This window comes from Epinephelus lanceolatus, chromosome 1 (assembly GCF_041903045.1).
Source record: "Epinephelus lanceolatus isolate andai-2023 chromosome 1, ASM4190304v1, whole genome shotgun sequence".
In the NCBI taxonomy this organism is placed as follows: domain Eukaryota; kingdom Metazoa; phylum Chordata; class Actinopteri; order Perciformes; family Serranidae; genus Epinephelus; species Epinephelus lanceolatus.
Genome location: NC_135734.1, coordinates 42,260,822 through 42,284,469, shown reverse-complemented (window position 1 = coordinate 42,284,469; position 23,648 = coordinate 42,260,822). Strand labels below are relative to the sequence as shown.

At 42.5% G+C, this 23,648-nt stretch overlaps 1 protein-coding gene across 2 annotated transcripts in view; it reads left to right on the top strand.

The window, feature by feature from the left end:
- Positions 1 to 1,128: 1,128 nt before the first annotated feature.
- The window catches only part of draxina (dorsal inhibitory axon guidance protein a), a 35,322-nt gene continuing 12,802 nt past the window's right edge, over positions 1,129 to 23,648 (top strand). Inside the window, exons 1-3 of one of the 2 annotated variants that reach the window (XM_033625670.2) lie at positions 1,129 to 1,337; positions 17,417 to 17,934; positions 20,093 to 20,310. In XM_033625670.2, coding sequence (XP_033481561.1) covers positions 17,439 to 17,934; positions 20,093 to 20,310 — 714 coding nt within the window. In that variant the 5' untranslated portion in view covers positions 1,129 to 1,337; positions 17,417 to 17,438. Of the gene's footprint in view, positions 1,338 to 17,413; positions 17,935 to 20,092; positions 20,311 to 23,648 lie in introns of both variants that reach the window. The other variant, XM_033625669.2, reaches the window with a different exon arrangement.

Sequence of the window (23,648 nt, the reverse complement as noted above, 5' to 3'; positions counted from 1 at the left end):
GGGACGAAGTGTCAAGTTCTGCCTGTTACATGCATTGTCTTATTTCAAAATAAACTTCCATTTTAACAGGAAATTTACCATTTACATACAGTCTCTTTCAAAATAAACGCACTACGTTAGTACAAGAAATTGACGTGGTTTTTTTTCCCTTCAACAACAAACACACATGGTTGGGTTTAGGAAAAAACAGTGTTTGGCTTTATAATCTTACGGGACATGAACACCGCTCTCCCGGGTGAAAGTCGCCCCACTCGGACTTTCGCTGCCTTAATTTCAGTTGTTGGCCCACTGTGTTCCCCCTGACACCGCCAAGCGCCATTAAACTATAATGGCGACCGCTCATGTATCATGTTGACTTTAAAGGACAGCTTTTTTCATCAGTGTCTGATTCCACAAGTCGCAGCCCAAGTGTTAAATTTGGACGACTTCAGAGTGAGACCAGGTTGGGGCGTAATGTCTAAATAATCTGATAGTTTTTGCCAGTTTATAATTTTTAAATTTCAGATTTTCAGTAGTGGTCAAACACATTTAGAAATTGGCATCTTTAAGAATATAAATGGAGGTTAGTCAGAACAGACAAACCAAACAGTGGTTGAGAAATGCACTCTTAGCGTTTTTGTGTTTCCACATAGGCCACTGTTCTCCTACATGCCTGGCACACAAAGTTTCAGTTCTGCGACTTCACCACTAGATGCCGCTAAATCCTTTACACTGGACCTTTAAGAACTAAATCATGCAGCCCAGACCATGAAAAGAGCCCCAGACCAAAACCACTCATGTGCACTTTGACTCTCATATTATGGGGAAAATTATTATAGGAAGAAATTGAATCTGTGAAGTTCCTCTTGGTTCCAGTCGAGGACATTTTGGACATTCAGATACTGTTAATCTCTGATGTGACAGGTTTGACAGGCTGTGAACAATCCATGATGGATCACTTATTTAAAAATAAAAAAAAAATAAAAACTCGGATGTCTCTCAGCCTCTGTTATCTTTCTCTCTCCACCCAGAACATTTACATAAAGTTCTGATACTACAGGCAGTATATTAATGTGATACTTGCTGGGACAAGCCTTCGCCGAGAGACAGCCTGACACGGACGCGCACTCGGGAGCGCGCAGCCGGAGCAGGTGGTGACTCTCCTCCTCATAAGAAGCAGGAGACAGTCCGGATGCTCGGCACATCCCGGGGTGGTGCACGGAGAGCGGACTACGGAGGTGCTGCTGCTGCTGCTGTGTGTCGGTCCTGTCCGCTGTCAGCCTGCAGCCATATGACCGAGCTGCTGCTCTGCAAACCATAAACAACAACAAAGGAAAACAACAAACAAACAAACGCGGGTAAGGAATTATCTTTTTGCACGAATTGTGTTATTCCCAGAGGAAGTGCTGGGGTTGGTTATTAGCGTTTTTGCGTAACGTAAAGCCACTAGTGTCGGTCCTTAAATGTCCCCACGGGGCTTTGTGGTGTTTCTGTGATGCTCAAATGAGTTTGCACTGACTTTATGGTCATTTATGTGATTTATAAACCCTTATTTTATGTTACTCATACATAGATTATCTGTAGTTTTCACTCCTGCAGATACAATTGACTTGAATCCTCATTAATATTAGAGGTTTATTACAACTGCCCCGTGCAATAAATACTGTAGGCTTCCACACTGATCTCCATCTGCGCGTAAAAACGCATCAGTCTCGCATCTCAATAATGTCACAAAAGTTAATAACTTAATTAATGCAAATGGTTTTGTTCCTAGTTTCACTGATAACAAGGCAGTTTGACTTGTAGAGATAGAGTCGATCAACAGAGACGATTGAGAGCAAGAATGACTGATGCCAAGCAGCAAATTAGATTGTGTCTGATAGCGGAAAAAAACAGAGTTAACCTGATAAACAATTTAACTTTTGTGATGGCGGTGTTTCCTGCTGCTGTCAGGCTTTAAAATCACATCAACATCACCGCGGAATTTACTGGATAAATGGTGAGGAGAAGCAGAAATGATTGCAGCCATTATCTCTTCTTGACAGCTCATTGTTGCTCAGTGCACACCAAAGACAGTGTGTGTGTGTGTGTGTGTGTGCATGTAAGAGTGCGCGTGTGCGTGCGTGCGTGTGTGTGTGTGTGTGTGTGTGTGTGTGTGTGAAAGAGAGATAAAGGAAGAGAGGGAATGGGGTGGGGATTAAAGTTAGGAGCCTCAGTATGACACCATGCAATTAAAAGTGAAACAGGGCTGCAGTGGAGCAACATTTGTGGACTCACATTAACAAGTTGATTTTAATTAATAGCAGGTCAGTCAGCGGGGGAAACATTAGACACAATCACAGTGAGTTGACCTCGGGCCAAAACAAAACTCAAATTCATTAATAAGTGAATTATATGAAAATGAACCCAGGTAGCCAAAATGACCAAACTCAGCATGCTGGAAGAAATAAGTTGGCCTGCATTTGGTTGCCTGACTCGGCTGACACTCGGGATGAATGATGCTCCAGAATCGTGCCAAATAAACTGGTCCGATGCTGGCTGCTGACACTGCCATCACTGGGTCATTATCAAAAATGATCTGGCTAAGCGTTGGCCCAAGCTCTGCAAACCGGAAGAAATGAGTTGGGCCGCAAGAATTTGCTTGACTCGACTGAGACTTGGGATGAGTGATGCCCCAGAATCATGCCAAATTAACTGGCCCGATTCTTGCTGCCGAAACTACCATCACTGGGCCATTATCAAAAATGACCTGGCCCAGCAGTGCCCAAACTCAGCACACCAAAAAAAAAAAAAAAAAAAGTCAGGCCACGTCCAGTTACCCAACTCAGCTGAGACTCGGGATGAATGACACCCCAGAATTTGGCCAAATGAACTGGCACAAGCTGTCGTCACTGCCATCATTTGGTTGTTATCAAGAATGACCTGGCCCAGCATCAGCCCAAACTCGGCACACCAGAAGAAATAGGGTGGGTTGCAAGAATTTGCTCGACTTGGCTGAGACTTGGGATAAATGACACGTCAGAATCAGGCCAAATAAACTGGTCCGATTCTGGCTGCCGACACTGCCATCACTGGGCCGTTATCAAGAATGACATGGGCCAGCATTGGCCCAAACTCCGCACACTGAAAGGAATAAGTCAGGCTACATCTGGTTTCCCAAGTCGGCTGAGACTCGGGATGAATGACGCCCCAGAATCGGGCTGAATAAACTGACCTGATTCCAGCTGCTGACACTGCTATCACTGGTGTAAGATAACCCAAGGACATCATGGACATCACAATGAAAAAATAAGTCGAGTTCGGTTTCCCAACTCGAAACTCGGAATAAATGATGCCCCAGATTCGGGCCAAATATACCGGTCCAGTTGTGGCTGCCATTATTGCCATCACTAGGCTGTTATCAAAAATGACCTGGCCGAGCATCAGCCCAAAATCAGCACACCAAAAGAAATAAGTCGGGCTGCTTCTGGTCACCCAACTGGCTTAGATATGGGATGAATGACACCCCAGAGTCGGGCCAAATAAACTGACCTGATTCCGGCCGCCGACACTGCCATCACTGGGAAAAGATGACCCAAACATCATTTGATGTTTGAGTGAAAAATAATTTAGTGTTGTCTCCAAAAAGTGTCTGAAATCATCTGCATTGTCATCATTCACCTAAAAGATTTAGAACACCCAGTGTAAGAGTGTTAAACAAGGACTCCAACAGCCTTTAAAGAATCCCAGTTTGTCTTCATTCTGTGCTTTCAGCCAGCTACAAAAGCAAATCTCTTCTGTTTCTTTCATCCTGAGTTTCAGCCAAAAGGCTACATTGCTAAACATCCACCCAGTCTCCTCCACCGTGGTGTGAAACTGGCCTTGAACATCACTGCCAAGCGTAGCTACATCTGTTTGATCAAGACTCTTTCAACATTGGCAGGCAGTCAACACTGCTTGCTTCCACCAAAAGGAGGGGGGGAGGAGGGGAGAGAGAAACTTTGGGTTCATATAATGCGTTTACATGCTTCACTTGATCATCTCTAAACAGGAGTGTTTCCCCCTGCTGACCGGCCAAACTGTCTGTCCAGACACAGACCCAGGTGTCCAGATTTCACGGGTTAGCAAAGAACAAGTTTTGTTGTTGGTTTGCGAAGCCAAAGCTTTGTTGTGTCCTTATGAAAGATGCCACCGACACTTTGTTCTAATTAAGACAGAATAAATCCTCCCTCTGTCTCTCTCTGCCGCTTTCATTTTTTACCGCCTCTCCTTTCCCTCTCTGTTTTGTTCTCCCTCTCCTCTCCTCTCTCTGCACATAACATCTTATTTTCTCCTTTCCTCTCACTTTCTCCCCCCCTTCCTCCTCCTCCTCCTCCTCCTCCTCCTCCCCTTTTGTCTCTCTCATTCTCTCTCCTCTCTGTGGGACGCCTCTTGCTGTGCTTCTGGTGCTGTTTGTGTCTCACAGCATTTTTGGAACATGCCTCCATGTGGGTGTCTGGAGGAGGTTTCCCCGCTGTGAGTGTGTGTGTTGTGTTCATGCATTGATTGTCTCTGTGTGCGAGTGTGTGTGTGCGTGCAGGCCTCAGTGCACTCAAACAGGAGATAAGGGGCCACGTCGCAGGATGTCGCTGATGTTACCATGCATCAGTGACAATGTTCTGGTCTCGCCCCACATCTGTTGTACCTGCGACCAAATTACCACTGAATCATTTGGTGTCTCCCTGCTCTCTTTGCTCCGGCTCACTTGCTGACAGATGGACCCTCCTTATGGCTCTTGTTTTTTTATCACCCTGTGTTGCTTCCAGGGGCCTTTGCCATCCAATACACACCTAAAAATCTGCAAAGAAAAACCCTCCCAGTCGATGTGTGAATCCACCGATATTGTTTGCGGAGGATTTTGGGAGACAAAGCACTTTTATATTGCTGAAGTCAGTTGTATTGGCCCTTGAGGAAATGAAGTTTTATGGTGTTAACTGCAGCTTGGCAGAGGTGTTTATTATGCAGAGGCATTAACGGGAGCTGTAATTTGGGTGCTTGTTATTGAGCTGATATTTATGATAATTTGGTGGCGCAAACTAGACCTATTTTACCCGAGAGGAGAGATGAAAAAGTGAGTGTTTATGCATCAAATATTCAGCATTATTACTTAAAGACAGGGAACAATGGCTCAGTATGAATAAATTGTATTTGTGTCACAACAGATAACACATTTATTTTCTCTCTGTGTCTATTATATTAAATCCTGCATTTTTCTTCTTATCATCTGTCGTGTCTGTTTAGAGCAGATACTTAAGCGGCTGCTCAGTGAACCGTGAAGCTCAAAGGATATTGTTTCTCTCTCTCTCTCAAAGTGACCTGTGTGCTAGACTATTTCTTAACTGGGAGCGGGAACTTCCTGGAGAAATAGTGCGGCACATAACCAGAATTTTCCTTTCTACCTTTTGGATTTTGAACAGATTAAACAAATGAGACCTAACATGTTAACTGAGCTTTACAAATGCTGGTAGGTAGATTCTGGTACCTTTGGACATCACTGAGCTAGCTGTTTCCAGCTGTTTCTTTATGCTAAGCTTATGCTAAGCTAAGCTAAACCATGAATACATTATATCTGCATGTTTCATACGTATCATATCAATGTTTTTAAAGTGATTTAGCATATTAGATGACGTTTGGGAGGTGGAGGGGATGGTGGATTGTGTGTCACATAAGTGCAGATCTTTGGGTTGTTTTCCACCATCTTGTCTTTAGCGGCACATCGCGATATTTCCCACTGTATTTGTGGCACCAAATATGGGTATTTTTTTACAGAACGTAGGGGTCTTTACTGGCACATCATGGCGTTTCCCAGCTGTGCTTGAGCCACTGATTCTGGGTGTTTTTAGCAGCACATCGCAGCATTTCCCAGCAGCATCTGTGGCACTGAACCTTGGTGTTTGTTAACTAAACGTGGGAGTCTGATGGCACACTGTGAGTTTCCCAGTGGCATTTGAGCTACCAAACCTGAGTATTTTTAATTGCACATTTCCCAGGGGCATTAAAGCCACCGAACCTGGGTGTTTCTGGCAGCACAGCGTGGCGTTTCCCATGGCCTTTGTGGCATCAAACGTGGGTATTTTTTTTACTGAACATGGGTGTCTCTAATGGCACATTGTGAGTTTTCCAGTGGCATTTGAGCGACCGAACCTGTGTGTTTTTTGCGGCACATCACGGTGTTTGCCAGTAGTGTTTAATCGGGTCCATATCATTGGTTCGACAGCCCATTGGTTCGACATCCCATTAGTCCGACTGTCCGCGGTGCTGAACGGCTCGCGGCGGGCGTATGGTGCGCCGCGAACGGCCTCAGGCGGAGCAGGCTCACGGCTTATGTGTTTGCCACTTTCTTTTTCATTTTAACCCACACCATGATCTTTTCCTGACCCTAACCAAGTGGTTTTTGTGCCTAAACCTAACCAGACCTTAACCACAGGGTATCATGATGATTTCGGAACGGACTTCGGAACAATGAGTTTAATATGGTTGGAACAATGGGATGTCGAACCAATGGGCAGTCGAACCAATGGGCAGTTCCCGTTTGACCGACCAAACCTGGGTGTTGTTGGTGGCACATCGTGGTTTTTCCTGCAGAATTTTTGGCACCAAACCTGGGTATTTTTTAACAAACGTGTCTTCAGAAGCACATTGAGGCAATTAATGAATCTGGGTGTTTTTAGTGGCACATCATGGCATTTCCCAGCAGTGTTTCTGGCACCAAACCTTAGTGTTTTGTTACTGAATGTGGGTGTAGTTAGTGGTTCATCGTAAGTATTCCCAGTGGCGTTTGAGCCATTGAACCTGGGTGTTTTTGACGGCACATCATGGTGTTTCCCATTGCATTTGTGGCATCAAACCTGGGTATTTTTTATAGCAGACATGGCTGTCTTTAGCGGCACATTGTTGGGCTTCCTAGTGGTATTTTAGCAACCAAAGCTGGTGTTTTCAGCAGCATATCACACCGTTTCCTAGCAGCGTCTACGGCACCAAACCTTCATGTCTTTGTACTGAACATGAGGGTTCTTAAGGGCTTCATTGCGAGTTTCCCAGTAACGTTTGAGCCACCAAACCTGGGTGTTTTTTTTTTTTTACCAAACATGGATGTCTTTAGCAGCACATTGTGGTGTTTCCCAGCAGCGTTTGTGGCACAGAACGTAGGTGTTATTTTTTACCGAACCTGGGTGTCTTTAGTGGTATATTGCTAGTTACCCAGTGGCGTTCAAGCCACCGAACCTGGGTGTCTTTAGCAGCACATCACTGTGTTTCCCAGCAACGTTTGAGCCACTGAACCTGGGTGTTTTTCACTGACCGATCCCTGCTTTTCCAGCGGCTTTTGTGCCACCAAAAGTGGGTGATATAAGCCAAAACATGATCTTTACCTTACCATGACCAAATGATTTTAGATACCTAAACCTAACCACACCTTCACCACAAGGTTGTTGAAAAGCTTAATGTTCCATTGTATTTACTACAAAATTATGTTCTGTGGTTTGCTAATACCACCATTTTTTTCTTGCAGTTGGGTTGCCTGGCTTCATACCTTCTCATCTACCCCTCTACTCTTCCTTTAATCCTCTAATCTCAGTATGTGGCCAGGAAAGAAAAGAATCTTGAAGGTGGCCTCTGCCTGACATGACAGCTCTGCTTCAACAGCCTGTGTCTGGAGTCTTTGTTTGCTGGATCCTTATGGCCCCGCTGGTTGCTATGAGAGATAAAACAACAGGAGCAGATGGCTCCTGGAGGTTTGGTGTCACAGCAGGTGAAGCTTAAAGATGCACACATACAGCAGTTTAATACCGGGGTCGCCTCGCTGCTCTTCCTCTCTCTCACCTTCCACAGTTCTGGGTCCACTCACTGTTAAGTATATTTTTATAACTAGTGTGTCACAGAGCCGCCGCCACGCTTAAGGGACAGACCGATTGATCACAGACTGCAGAGAGGTCTCTGATCTCATCAGATCTTAATCATCCAGCCCTCCAATAGTGCCCCCCTTGCAATTTCTTGAAGATTACCTATCACTTCATACTTACCACACTCTGCACTGAGTCATGTCTCCCCGGTGGCCGTCTCACACTGTACGCTGTGTTTATAAAAGCTTCTGGCACACACATATATTGTGTTTCCAACAAAATGTAAGCCCTGATAACCCAATTTTAGCTCCTGTGCTCTGGCTTCCTTAAAAAATGTAGAATTGATTTTTAAGATTTCATTATATTTTATATTGCGGTTCATATTTTCTCTCCATATGCTGCTGAGCTCAGACATCCATAAACCCAACATTACAACCTCAAGATCAAACAAAGATCCTGACCGAGGTCAAAGCGAGATATAAAATTGTCCAAGAACGTTCAGAAACCTTCATTTATTTTTTGGGTTTTTACTCGATTGCTTCTGTGCTGTAAATTTCCCCTGACGTCACGAGCATCCTCTACACTTCATACAGGATATCCTGATTCCAGACACATCTCAGCAGCCCACTGTAAACTCTGTAAAAGTGTGTATGCTCGACACACACATGCTGTTTTTATTTTGATAAACTACATTTTACCACCACTTCATTTTACTGTTCTTCTGTTGGCTGTAAGGACATTTAATTGACTATAAAGTCATTTTATCATTGGTGCTGCTACAGAGGTGTAAATGGAGTTATAATATAATGTACAACATCTAAACCGGTATAAAGTCATCATCTATCATCATCTATCTTGATTTTTTTCATCATCTATCTTGATTTACTTGTTTCATAATCAAGGAATTAACTCTGTCGTCATGTAAACGAACTCTGAATTTGGACCAAGTGTGTGCACATCCAGGCAAAAACACTCAGGTACAAGACACAAAACACTAAACTGCAGGGCATAAATGAGGTCAGCAAACTTTGGGCTCCAATTAAATAGTTTGTGTCTCTTTTTCTCTGTACAAGGCAATGTTTCGATCCACAACACTGAACAAATCTGTTTCACCAGATTCTGTTTTTTCACAAGTGGAGTTTAAAGAATTAAAGAATTGGCTGAATTGAAAAGGACTCTCACCATCATAGATGCTGTCGGCCCTCATATCATGTACGGCGTGACAGTGGCAGGTATGTTTCTTTAGTGTTCATTTCATGCGCACGCAAAAGAGAGTATCAAATCTCCAGCCTGAGGTAAAAGCTGTGATCAAATTGTGATTTAAATGTTGTTAAATCCTGATTGGTACACAGACATATGTGACATCATGCTTTACCAACAGAGCCCCGCCCACTTCAAAGCAGCGAGCTCAGTTAAAAATAGAAACGTCTCCATTTAAAAACTTTTCCCCACTTTGATAGAAAATATTTATGTTCATGAAGAACCCATCTGTAGATTAAATAGGTTTTCAGAAGTCTTAACATGTTTTTTATTCTTTGATCCCAGAACAATTGTGACGCCCTTAAAGCCATGGATTCCTGTTTTTTCATAGAGTATCAGTCACTGTTTCAATGTTGCCACTCAAACGCTGGATTATCTCATTTGGGAATGAGACTCGTCGGTTCCATGCCACTCGTTTGGCCTCCCGTCTCATCAGTAGCAGATGCTCGTCCTGCTGTGGCCTTCCTACAACACACAGCCATGTATAATACAGACTCTGGCAGGAGGCTGTGTTGTTCGCCGAGGTTGTTTATCACACACAAGAGACTGTGCTTAAAACCCGGAATGCCACCCAGCGTGCTCCATTATCGTCTCCATCCTGTGTCTCCTCAAAGGACCACCTGTTAGCGGCACATGAAAGTGTGCAAGAGGAAAACAGGGCACTGCTGTGCCGAGATACTCGGTCCCCCCTCCATCACCGCCTGCCTCCTCTTTCACATGACAGGTCTATTCAGGCCATAGATTTGATGGGGTTGACGCATGGTGGCTTCTGTTTCTATGGAGGCGTCACATCTTTCTTATATGTGCGGAAAATTAATTTTCTGAAGGGTCATGTTGTCGCGGTGTTGTGTAGCCTCTGCTATTATCTCCACCTCATTCTGAGTGTTAATCCTAAAAGAGATAAACGGGTACAGACAAGAAGTGGATGGATCCGCTTTTTTTCCCCTTTGATTCCAGAGCTCAATGAAAAAAAATTACATTAAAGGACTATTCCACCAGTTTATCTCAGTGTTTGATGCTTAAAGGTTAGATTTCTTAGGCGGAGAATTTTTATTTAGGAATAGTTCAAGATTTTGGGAGATAGGCTCATGAGCTTTGTTGGCAGGAGTTAGATGTGAGGAGTGACAACACTCTCATGTCTGTGCAGTCAATATGAAGCTGGAGCAGGTTAGCTTAGCTTAGCTTAGCAGAGTGGAAACATGGACGCCTGGCTCAGTCCAAAGGGAACAAAAATCAGCTCTAAAGCTCAATAATTAACACATTTTATTCATTTCTTTATTCTGTTTAAAGGTTTTTTAGAAAAATATATGTATAATAAAGTATAATGAAGATGTGCAGGACTATTCTTTGGTTGCCAGCAGTGAGTGCCAGGTTAGAGATTAACACATTTGTTCCACGTTGGAAAGCAAAGGTGTTTTTAATTGTTCTGAACAGACACACTTGAAGGCAGGTTGAAATGGTGGCTGTCAAAGAGAGGAGCGAGACGCAGTTTTGTTTTTGTATAAGGATAACATACATATTTTCTAATAGTCTCTACTGGATAGAGCGGGCCTACAAAGATTTTTTTTTCACTGAGAAGAGAACAACAAAAATATAAGTTAAACTTTCTCAGCAAAAACTGACAACATGTCATGCTGTTTTTCCAACCCTGATCTCACTCCGAAGTCATCGAAATCCGGCGCTTGGGCAGTCCTTTTGATGTCACATACCAGTCCTTTAACGTCGGCATGATACGCGGCTGGTTGCTGTTATACTTCAATGGTGGCCGGCAGCGTTAGGTGGAAATGCAGCAGGACAAGAATGAAAGTTAAGGCTGCTAAGTCCGAGTTAGGTGGATGGGAGGTGTGGTGGATGGGTTAACCGTGTGCTTTTGTTGCCTAAACTTAACCACATGTCCAACAAGAGTGGTGTTTGCGTCCCATAAGATTAAAAAGCCAAACCCTGTTCTTCTCTCTTAAACCTTACCATGTGAGTTAGTTGTTGAAGGAAAAAAACATCAGTTGCAGTGTTGTACTGACGCGGTGCATTTATTTTGAAAGAAGACAATGTATGTAACAGGCAGAACTTGACAAGGTGTCCCAGAATGTCAACAACCAACACACCCAGGGTAGCTTTTGTGTGGATGATCTGGAAGTGGAAAGTCCATGACCAAACAAAGCTCAGAGACGGACAACATGGACAGTTGAGGGAGGCTAAGTAAGTAAATCACTGTCCCCACACAGGAGTCTGTAGTTAAAAGAAATAACATCTTGTTGTATTAGATATTTTAAGTTAGACACCATTAATGAAGAAGACGTGAAAGAAAGTCACATGAATTCTATCTTCACAACCAGCCCATAATTTAAGTTAAATAAATCACATTTGGAGGTTGGTTTAAGAAAGTGGTGTAATTCTTGTCATATTGCAACAGTCATATGAATAAAACCTGGAACGCCACCCACCAGTGTACTAATGATTATATTCAGAAGTTCCTCACACGAAATTATAGGGAATAACACAAATGTATTTAAATCCTAGTACATGAAAGGTCTCTTTAATAATTATATAAAAAAAAATGCAAACCTAATCCTGCTTAGAACCGCAAAGCAGGATTTGTGTCGCACATGAGTCACACAAAAAGTGACAGAAATATTTGTGTAGTAAAAAAAAAAAAAGAGATGGGAGAAAGGTTAAAACCCAACTTACTTTCTAGTCTCCAAACACCGGGCCAATCGTTGCATGAAGTGGGTGTAAATGTTGTGATTATCGGTTTTGGATAGTTACTGACCTCACAACAATGTTGGGAGAGTGGGCTTCCGTAGCTGTTCGACCATCTGACAAGCAGTTGGGATGGAGTATACTGATGCCTTTAAGGAGCTCTGTACTGTTCAGTATATGTGACGTTCAGAGCATTGATATAGCAGCAAACAACTCTTTGCTTTGTAAAGATACAGAGCATGTGAGCAGACCTCGAGCAGGGAGCAGAGGGATGTTTAGGTGGAGCACAGAGCAGGTTTTTTAAAATGCTGGAGCACTGCCTTATCTCCAGCTCCAATTTCACCACTCATACCATGAGTTTAAAGCATGCGCGACCCAGAAATGCATCTGTGTGACCCCCACACACACTATTTTCTGTCTAAAACTGGCTGCTATGAGCTCGACATTGAAGTTTATAAAATACTTTCAATGGGATAATGAGCCCTTTGAGCAGGGCGCTCTACACTGCGCTCATACAGTGATTACTGCTAATAAAGCCATCCTTATTCCTTTAATATACAGTACATGTATATCAAAGGTGGATGTGATGTCATTTGTTAGACAATCCTCTATCTCATAAGTTTGGATGTTTTCTTTGCTTGTCTTAAATTAAATAAACCTTTTGGTCGCACAGCGTCTAGAAGCAGCGCCTCATGTGTTAAGCAGACACAGCGTAATCCTGGCTAAACACTTCTGTGCGTGACACGGCTGGTCGCCCTCCCCCCTCCTGACACTCTGAAGGCCTGTTAGGAGATAAAGGTCTCACCTCAGCAGCCAGCTTCACACTCTTGTTTGCAAACTGCACAGCTGGTCGAACTCCCAGAGGCCAGCCGACGCAGTCTGCCTCTAAATCCCTCAGGGCGCTGCCCGCACTCGCACTGCACATTTCCCCCCCGACATCACCAGCATCCTCTCCACACACACACACACACAGACACACACATACACAACCTGCTGCCTCTGCCCTGTTTTTAGAAACAACTAAATAACCCACTGTAAACCCAAAGGGTGTGTGATTTCAACTTGGTGTGTGTCAGTGTGATGAAAAAGCAGAGGCCTTATCCACCCCCCCCAACTCCGCCTCTCACACACACACACCAACACACACCCCATCACCAGCAGCTCAATACTTCTCCCTCATTGATTTTCTGTATGCTCTGCACCGCCGTTTGTCTTTTAACACAAAGGAGTCGCCTGCCACAGCACCATAATGGCGTTGTGTGTGTGAGTCTGTGCCGATGGATTCTCTCTTCACGTTAAAGTGGACGACAAAACAAACCAGATCATGTTTAGAGACAACACTATGGTCTGTGATCGAACAAGACATGACAGAGATTTAAAATGAGAAGAGCTGTTGTTCTCTTATCTCATAAAGAGTTTGAGTTCACACACACACACACACACGCAGGGAGGTGAAGACCAGCGTGAGCTTCAGTGAGCTTCAGTTCAAATTAAAACATGTCACACAACTCTTTTCCAGTACGCCACACTTTATTCACCTCTCACAATAATCTCAGCTGCCCTGCTCTTATTGGGGTGTCTGAGATTAGTTCAGATTTTCTTATAGAGTCCATCATACAGTCACTTATAGATTGCCATGGTGTACAAAACATTTTTATGATCATCTTCAGAAAAAACAACCATACACAGAAAATATAAGAGAATTATTAAAGAAACTCCAAAATGTACAACAATTATCTTTTAAAATATCCCAACACAAATACGGTCTTTCATTGTAAACCTTTAATATTTACTCAGTACGTATGGATTTTTACAGAAAATGGCAATACTATTGTTTAGTATCGATGGGGATGGACGGTATGTAAGGAGCCACACACTACCTCAGACTGGTGAAGTCAGTGTTTGGTGAGGTGAATACAGTGTGTGGTAGAGGAGAAAAGCTGCAACACATCTTAATTTTGATAGATGAATATTGAATCTACAGTTTTAGAGGAAGAGTGTTGATTCCAGTGTTGGGAAGATAACTTTTGAAATGCAATAGGTCACAGATTACTAGTTAGCCTTTTAGAAATATAATACTTAATTTAGTATTTTAATTACTTCATCCAACTTAAGCAACTTATTACATTTTTTATTTTATTTTTTAAAATTACTTTTCTAACACTGCATCAGTAATAAAATGTCCAGGCTGTGTCAAAAGATGTCATTATTGTATGAGGAAAAGATGCAAAGCAACAGAGTGAATTTTATATTCTACACGTAAACTTCTTACCGAAAACAAAAAATCTGGATGTAACCCCTTTGTAATCATCAACATCTTGATGAATAACTGTAATTTAATTACATGTTTACCAACATTTTTCTCAGTAAATGGAACTGATCACAGTTGCATTCATTTTCTAATGCAATTATATGTAACAAGTTCCTACCCAACACTGATTGTGCCTGTGTGTCACGTCATCCAAACGTGCTATATCCAAGTCTGAAAAGTGAAGGCGATGTGGAAGGCCTCAAACCTGCTTTCTTTCAAATGGTCAGCAGGGGGCAGTATAGAAGTTTGTATAGAAGTCTATGAAAGAATGACGCAATATCTTACTTAATATATTACCTCAGTAAACCTTTTCCTAATGAGTTTATGGTCTCAGTTGCTTGTATCAGGTCGTCTTTAATGTTTATTTTGCAAATTATAGTTCCATTTGTAAAATAGCCGATAATGCAAGGGATGATTCAGGGCATAGCTACCTCGTGATTGACAAATAGGTACCACAGTGTAGTCCTTGGGTTCTCAGTCAGATCCACCCCTCACTACTCCATTTGGTCACATGTGGCTCCAAAAAACCAAGATGGCAACGACCAAAATGCCAAACTTGAGGCTTCAGAATGGGAGCCCACAAACCAATGGGTGACATCAGGTTGGCTACATCCACTTCTTTTATACTGTCTATGATCGTCATGGTATTGTTTATCAGTTTAGATGTTTCCTTTGTTTTATTGTTATATCTCCCTTCAAATTTTTCCCCCATTTTTTTTTTAAACTAAATTCTAAATAAATGATTTCAAGCAAATTAGAGTAGTAAAAACCAACAAACATGAGTTATTTAGGTTTTTCTACAATCCGTGAAGAGTGTAATGCGTATTAGTGAACTACATTAAACATCAGTTTGCAGGACTTATACGTAACATTGAATTTACATACCTTATGTGTTCTGATATTTCAAATTAAATACACCCACACTTTCTCTTTGTGGCTTCCTAATGCTATAATCATTTTAAAATACATGTAGTACTAAATATCATGTTATAAATGCAATAAATATTAACCTAAGTCCTGAATGTAATGTAGGTTGGAACGTTAAGATGTGAATCCAACCACCATCATTTTCCTCATGTCTGTACGCGGTGCTGGGCTTTTAATGTAGACACACAGAACCTCATATTTCACTTCAGTCACACCTCACAGATGTGTTGACTTTTGTAATGAAAGGGACGGTTGGAGGGCTCTCGAGGCCGCTGAACAGGCAGTGATGACGGATGCACGCAGTGCAGTATCTCATACTGAGCAAAGTGTGAAGGTACAGCAATGAAGGCTGCGGTTTCTGAAAGGAGGCACAAGTGTCTGCCCATCTCTTTATCGCCTCCTCAGACCCAACAGGTGCTGATAAATGCGCCATCTCAACAGGCTGAGAGCGGTGTAGTCTGAATTTGTAGGAAGGCTGATGGGATGAATGAATGCAGCAGGAGAAAGGACACAAAACCTGAGGACTTCCGTGGTTTCAGAAAGAGGCTTCTGCATCGAGGGTGGAAGTTAGCTGAGGATGGTCTTTTGAAAAAAGTTAGTCATTTATGTCCCTGATATTTGCACAGGGGAATAAAAGATCATGCTCATATTCTAATATCGTCTTTCAAAATACATGTGTAAATTAAGCTTGAGGTTTACTGTTAGTTATTGGTGAAAGACTGTTTACATACTGTGCATACAAAGTCTGCAGCCATGCTAGCAGCTCTGAAAGGCTGTACCTGCTGTAGGCGCTGAGTTGCTTTGAGCTAAATGCTAATGTCAGCATCCTCACTAAGTCCACAATTATTGCTTTGGGATTTTCATTCATGTCTCCAGTGTTGTGTCGTCAAATTCTTTAATACAAACTGTACATGTAATCCAAGAAGTCACTGCATGTAGGGCTGTAACAGTTTTTATTTTTATAGCAATTAATCAGCCAATTACTTTCTTGATTCAGCCCAGTGGGAAGAAGAAAATGTTAGCATTGTATTTTTCGGTAAACCTCAAATACTTTACATTTGTACGTTTCATATGTACCATATCAACGTTTATAAAGTGGTGTATATGAGCTGAGGGAAGGGGTGAGAGCTAGACAAGAGACCTACCAAGCTACAGACTACCATTCGAGAGCAACAAAACAACGCCGCTTCTGTTTTGGCGAGTTATCGCTCGGTTTCCAGCAGTTGTTTAGCAACCTGTCACTGCTTTTTTACCATGGATAGTGGCACAAAAGCATTTGTTTTTTTTTATATATTTATTTATTTATTTATTTACCAAGACATTGCTGCTTTTCTTGCTGACATAGAGGCAACAAAAGTAGGGCTTTAAAACCAAAAAATGATCTTTTTCTAACCATAACCATGGCTATTTTCTCCATTTTCTTAACCACAGCGTCGTTGAAATGTAAACATACATTAAGTTTCAAGTTATTCACTATATAATAACATACAAATGTGACATATTTGTGGTTTGCAGAAACATACAATGCCAACATGTTTTCTGGCAATTGGACTAATGATAAATTGATTTATCATTTGATCCATAAAATGCAGATGACTTTCACCCAAAGTGATATCTTTTCATTAGCCAGAACTACAAAATATTCAGTTTATAATTCATGTAAGACAAAGAAAAGTATTAAACCCACATAGTTGCCTTTCAAAATAAATTAATCAATTATCAAAATAGTTGTCAGTGAGGGTGTGTCGTGTACTTTATGGTGTGTTTAGTGTATATGAAGGAAAGCAGCTCCCTCAGGGTGTCATGGTGAAGACGGCAGGCTGCAAAGAGTGATGACAGTCAGCAGAATTAAGTGTCTAGATAAGCTCAGGGCTACTGTTAAACCTCATGAGAAGGCCATGCTTGTTTTGTTGTGAAGACTGCAATAAAGCCATTGTTGGTGTACGGCACCCCAACACCTTGCTATCCTCTCTTCTGCAGAGTGGTCCGGACTGCTAGTAGATAGTTACTAGCTAATAACGAGCCAAACTAATTTAATGTTGATGAGCTAACGTGTTCGCAACTTGGGTTCGGAGCCAGTAAGCTGTCACTGAGAGAGGTAACACTAGTTAATTCAGCAGAACAGAGCGACCTCTAGCTCACCTGGTAGAGTATGCGCCCCATATAGGCTGAGGCCTTGCAGCAACATGGATTCAATTCCGACCTGTGGCCCTTTGCTCTCTCTGTCCCTCCTTTCCTGTCAATCTTAAGCTGTACTATCAGAAAAAGGGAAAATGCCAAAGAAGCAGCCCACCATATTGTTTGGTATGAACAGTCAGCAGTGGTGCTTAAGTTGACAAGCAGAATGTGTGCAGTACTGAGATGTATTTGCTCTTCCCAGCAGGTGGCGCTGTGCTGTACAGACAATGGCTCTCTCCTGGAGTCTCCTCCTGGCGTTCTTTGCCATCCTGACACTGTCACACAGCACTGAGCCCGGAGCTCCTCACGGCAAGAGGAGACAGGCACAGACCTCAGCAGGTGGCAGCAACGCCCTGCAGCACCCTCTGCAAGGTCTACAGGGCCACCGTTACAGCAGGGACCGCAGCGGCGGGCATGGGGGCCAGGGGGCCCGAGCTCCCAAAGCTGGAGCCGGGCTGCTATCCCACAGGCCCCTGCACCCCCTGGCCAGGCCTGAGGATGATGGGATGGGCCTGGAGAGTTTGAGCCCGGTGAGACTGGAGATGGGCCCGGGCAGGGACAGAGACAGAGTGAGAATGAGTGTGAAGAGTCCGTCCCAGGGCCGGGAAAACCAGCTTCTGGGGACACGCAAGGGAAGGGGGCACGGACACGGGAATGGGCATGGACACCATTTTGAGCACAGGAAACAAGGGAGTCGTCGTGATAAAGAGCGGCATGGAAAAGGTGAGCCGTCAACTGATCCTGATACACAGATACACGACTGCAGTGCTGTCTCACAGGGAGCCTTTTTCATTGCAGACATTTTGATATGTGGCAGTCGGAAATGCAGAGATGTAAATAATGAAATGAATGCTTTGGTTGTCATGACTTAAACAGGTCAGATCTGATGGTGCTCATATCATTAATACAATTCTATCCATAAACAGTGTTGTGCATGGTGACTCCAGATAATATAAAGATGTCACACAGAGATGTCTGTGAATTATTCAGAGTAACCAGTATTTTGTTTCTGAGAAAAAGATCTCGAATTTGAGCACCGCACATGAAAATCTATCCAACTCCACTGAAATGAAGAGGTGGCAGAAATTTCACCAAACAGATATCTGAAAAACAGACAAAATCAAAATGATGATCGAAGGTTTGCTCCTGACCTTGAAACAGTCGTTGTGGACAGTGGATTGTATCAAACAATTCTTCTCAGCACATAAAGTTCACCCAATTTTAGATGTTCAGAATTCAGTTTTCATCTTTTAATCTCACACTGGAGAGAAGCCTTGAGAGTGCATCAAAAATTTCTACGATTACATGGAAAAGCAGGCAACGTCCATTGGCTGAGGACGATGATTTGATCCAAGATAAAGCTCCTGATCAGCTTCTGATTGGATGTTGTGGTGAGACTGTTTTAAGGAAGAAAACATGTTTGTTGTAATTGTAGTTAAAGGAATACTTCACCCCTCAAATGACTATTTGTGTATCCAATTTCTCATCCTGTGCTACATTAAATTTGTGAGGGAAACCTTTGTTTTTCTCGCATGCCTATACAAGAAAAGTAGAATCCAAAAAGTGAGAATATTCTTGATGCATTAAAGTAAAGAATCTGCATTTAACAACAGCAAACTATATCAAAACATTAGTTTACAAACTCACACACATCTCAAGCAGTATAATCCAAGTCTGATTTGTCCAGTCGTATGCTCAGTACTTCCCAAACAAATGCATTCTTGCTAAAATGTTACTTGTCCTGCATTCCCAGGTCGGCAAATATCAATGATTTATCTCACCCCTGGGCATCTCATAGCAACACACAGGGCACCCTTTTGTGTATCCATGTGACATAAGCACATTATAACACAGGGTTAATGTTGTGAAACGGTTGCAATTAGCAAAACTACTTGGTTAGGTTTGGAAAAAGATCATGTTTTGGGTTAGAATAAGCATTTTTGTTATGTAATTTAAAGTGACGTAAATACAACCAAATGTAAATTAGGAAACTTTACATTAAAACAACACTGACGGAATACGAACTGCAGTCTCCTGGATGAAAGTCCAGTTTTGTTTGACTCATCCATCTTCCCTCCCTCCAGCCCTATGTGGACTTTCTCACTCTTTAAACAAAGTCAGATGCTTTCTAATTTCTAACCTCAATGTATTGAAGTTAGTTAAAAGCCTGGTGCGTCTCATAAAGACGCTCAAGGCCATCTTTGGTGTTGATATCACACATAGAGGGGCATGACAAAGCGGCTGTATTTGACACCCTGGGAAAGAGAAAGGGCTGTTCAAGCAAATCAAATCAAGTGTATTTATACAGCACATTTAAAAACAACCACAGTTGACCAAAGTGCTGTACAAAAAAAAAAGAATGGTACACAAATATGTAGCAATGTAACATGTACACGAATATAAAACAGAAAAACTCCGTAGGAACAATTACATACATAAAAAGATTATAAAATACTAAAATATCAAAACCACTACGAACATCCAAAGGCAAAACATGTATGTCTTAAGATTTGCCTTGAAAGTGTCAATGGAGGGCTAGTCCAGAGCTTTGGAGCAGCTACTGCAAAGGCATGATCAGGCAGGATGAATAACGTTTTAGCAAAATTGCACGTTTTTGAGAAGTCCTGAGCAAACGACTGGATAAATCCAACTTTGATAATACTGCAATAGTTGTTTGAGAGGTGTAAACAGATGTTTTGATATTGTTTTGCTGTGGTTAAACACAGACCCCTATGACATCTCTTGAAAGGTTTGGTTACATTAGATTTTTTTAATTTAGATAAGTAAATAAAACAAAATGGTTCCATAATTTGTTAATTGTACATTTTGTGGTGATAACACATGATTATTGATCTGGTATCGTCTCTTTCTGCGTGTCCAGGGTTTCTCCCAGAGCCTGAGCTGAGCTCTGCGTTTAAGGACAGAGATCTGTTTGAGGATTCTCTCTCCTCCTCTGCCACCTCCCCCTCGCTCAGCATGACCCCACCCAGTGAAACCCCCTCCCCCATCGCCGCCGTCTTTGGCTCCGGCTCCTCCATGGTTACCACGGTGATGAACGAGCATCCCCCAACGCTGCCCCCGGCCTCTACCAAACCCCAGGTAACCCCAACGAAACCCAAGTGCTTATTAAAGGCTGCGTCTGTTGTGCCTCAGTGTGATTCCAGTGTGCGGGGGAAAATGGGCCCCATTACTGCCGTTATGCCTCCGCAAACCTCATAGCTCATCTCAGAAATGACACACTCTACAGTGTGAACCTGAAAGTGCTGCCGGTGAAAAATATCCTCCAGCAGGCCAAAGTCAGCAGCTCTTGGTCACAGTGTGTATGATAGATGTGACCGTGTTCTGTATAATGAAACTACGCCTCTGGGATCAAAATCACACACTTCAGAGTCCAGCAGCACATTTTCTGTAACTACCTTCCTTTATTAAAACCATGGCAGGTGAAATGTATGTGAGCACGGAGAGTCTCTTCGGTGTCCGGCTGTGGGCACATGCACTGAAAAATCTGCACTCACGCAGCATGACGCTTCAACAGTACGCATAAACAGCATTTATATTAAAAAAATAACACCTGTTTTCTCAAGCCTCCTTCAGTGTTGGAACCGTTACAAATGAGATTCTTAAAGACAAGATGGAACCTGATGTCAAAAGATACCGAGCCAGCGTTCACTTCATGAAAGCTTTTACATTTGTCACAGCTGCTGATACAAACACCCGACAGCTTGTAGGGCGTCCGTGGGAAATATCTGCCTCAGTCGCAGGATCACAGATGCTGTTTGATTGACAGTTGTTTTGTTGAGGAGCGGTGCTCAAGGCAACACAGTAAAGATGTTACAGGGAAATAAAAACATTAAATATAGATTAAAAATGAGGTGATTAACAGGTGGAAATGACATAAACAGATACAACTGAGCATTTTGTTTGGAGGAAACCATACCACTGGACTGGAGTTTTGATTCTGCAGTTGTAATTATTAATCCCCATGTTACTTGTCCCAGCAGTAGGACAGGTCCAGCTACTAAAACCAGTTCTGTTGTGACAACAGTTAAAACTGAGGAAGCCTCAGAAATATCCTCAGTCAAAACTGCTGTCCAGTGATTTGAAGCAAACGTTTCAGACATTTTATTTGACTGAGATGAACTTTGACAAAAGTACTGAGTGCTTTTATTTTTATGCTATTGGTCTACTGTACAGGGGCAGTCCTCATTGATTAACAGAAAAAAAGAGCCAGTAAGCCACAGAAAGCCAATTTTCATTTTTATCGGCACCATCAAAATCGATTTTTTTAGAGTTAAAACAAATGTTGGCTTCAAAAAAGGCCAAGTTTAAAGGGTAAGCTTGGTATTTTTCAACCAGGACTCTATGTTTTTGTGTGTGAGTGACCAATGGGAACAATGGGTTTTTAAATTGGCCTGCATTAAGCAAAACCACTGCAGCCAGCAGTGGCGAAACAGGCTGCAATGTAACCACTCAGGGCAATCGTGCACCGACACTTTACGCCTTCTAGAAGTGCTTGATTTTGACACTAACAGGCTCAGATTATTTTAAGCATCTGACATTATTATGGAAAGGAGATAAACCTTTTTTGTTAAGGAGTAAGATCCTATTATTTGACCAGAAACAGCCCCAAAATGTCCATTGTCAAACCCACCAGACTCCATTTAAATAAAAGTAATTTTAGTGTGTATAGAGCCAACATGTTTTCAGATCTGGTGAAAAGGTAGGTTCAGCACACAGAAGGTCTATCAGTGGAGGCAAACAAATCCAAAAGGGGTGAGGCAGAAGCAGAGGCAATCAGTCTAAATCCAAAAAACCAAGAAAGGGACACAGGGAACCAAAAGGCTGGAGCACTCAACACACAAAGAGCTAAGACGAACTGGCACTGACAGAAAACAAGACACACTCTAAACACTCTGGTGAGGGGAAGGATGACGAGACACAGATGAGGCTAATCAGGGCGGGACAGACAATCAGACACAGGTGAAGTCATCAAAAGGGAGGGAAAACACAGGGGCAGGAAGTGAGGGGATCTGAAAAGAGAGGAGATGTGAGTTTCAAAGTAAAACAGGAAACAACATGAATGAATGAAATAAAAAAAAACATAACCTAAGAAACTTGAGCTGTGGCAAAAATAAACACCTTAGCGGACATAAATTGACGGTGTGAACACGCCCTGAGTGGTTACATTGCTGGCTGCAGCGCTCTCTCAATACTGGACCCTTTTCAAAAAATGTTTTTCCCATTAGTCACAAAAACATGGGAAAAATGTTTGTCTTCACTCTCAGAGCTATGGTCTAAATTTCTTGTTTAGTGTAATGTGGGCTTTGGGGCTCTACCTCATCATATTTCCATTATGAGGTGACGTGACGAAGAAACAAAATGTTCACTTGCATCATCTGCATTTTTAGCAAGTCTTCTTGTGGTTTGTAGTTTTGCTGATTTCGCACAAACTGTTGCCACAAAATCGTTTTTTGTTCCCACACATTAGGGGCCCTCCTCTATGGTTTTCCAGTAACACAGACAAGGAAGTGGTAACTCTCAACAAATCCTCCAACTTAAATGAGGAAATACTTCATTTGTCATTGCCATCCAAAACAACTCTTATGAGTGTTTTCTGCTCTGACGTTCCCATCTGCAAAATAACATTGTTTGAAAGTTTCTGATCTGCCTCCTCACCCTCATTCTCATTCCCCTGGCGTCAAAAACGGCAGCCTGGTCACTGGCCCACTGGTTCAGTTACAAATGTACAAGGCACCTTACAGACTCTGTGTAATGTGCACCACGCTTTCAAATAACTAGATTTTCCACAGCAATAATGTAGGAGAAGGAGCGAGAGGGTCTGAGGAGGTCATTGACCGTGGTTGTGGTGCGATAGGATTTTTGGAAATTTATGAGAATCTTAAGGGTTCTATTGGAAAAAAATGAAACTTGTATAGGACTTTTTGATTAGGGAATCACCGTGGATTGTTGGTAGTAGATCGAATGTGAAATCAAACTCTTTGTCCACCCAGCTTTCTTGAAGTTTTTCAGTCCTATATCTATGTATGTCATCCCAGTTCCACCACAGATTTTTAGGAAAATATTGAGCATAGCGTTAGTTCAGGCAGGAGACGATGTCCAGCTCAGCTTACATCCCAGCTCCATCAGCTGATCTCAAACAGCTCAATCAACTGATGGAGCTGCTGACTGATGAAGGGAGTCAGCTGATAGATCATATGATTGCTTTATAAGCAACCAATTGGTGAATCTTATTCAGGGCGCCCTATTGAAACTGCTCTGGCCTGCCTACTGTTGCTGCTTCCTGTGCAAGCAACTTTGCAACCCACCTCCACCCCAGCTCCTCCTTTTCATGCTGTGTCTGACTTATCGATGTCATTTCTGTTTGTCACTGGTGCTTGCTCTGTTTTGCTCCTGGGGGGTCTTTGCTGCTGCTCTCC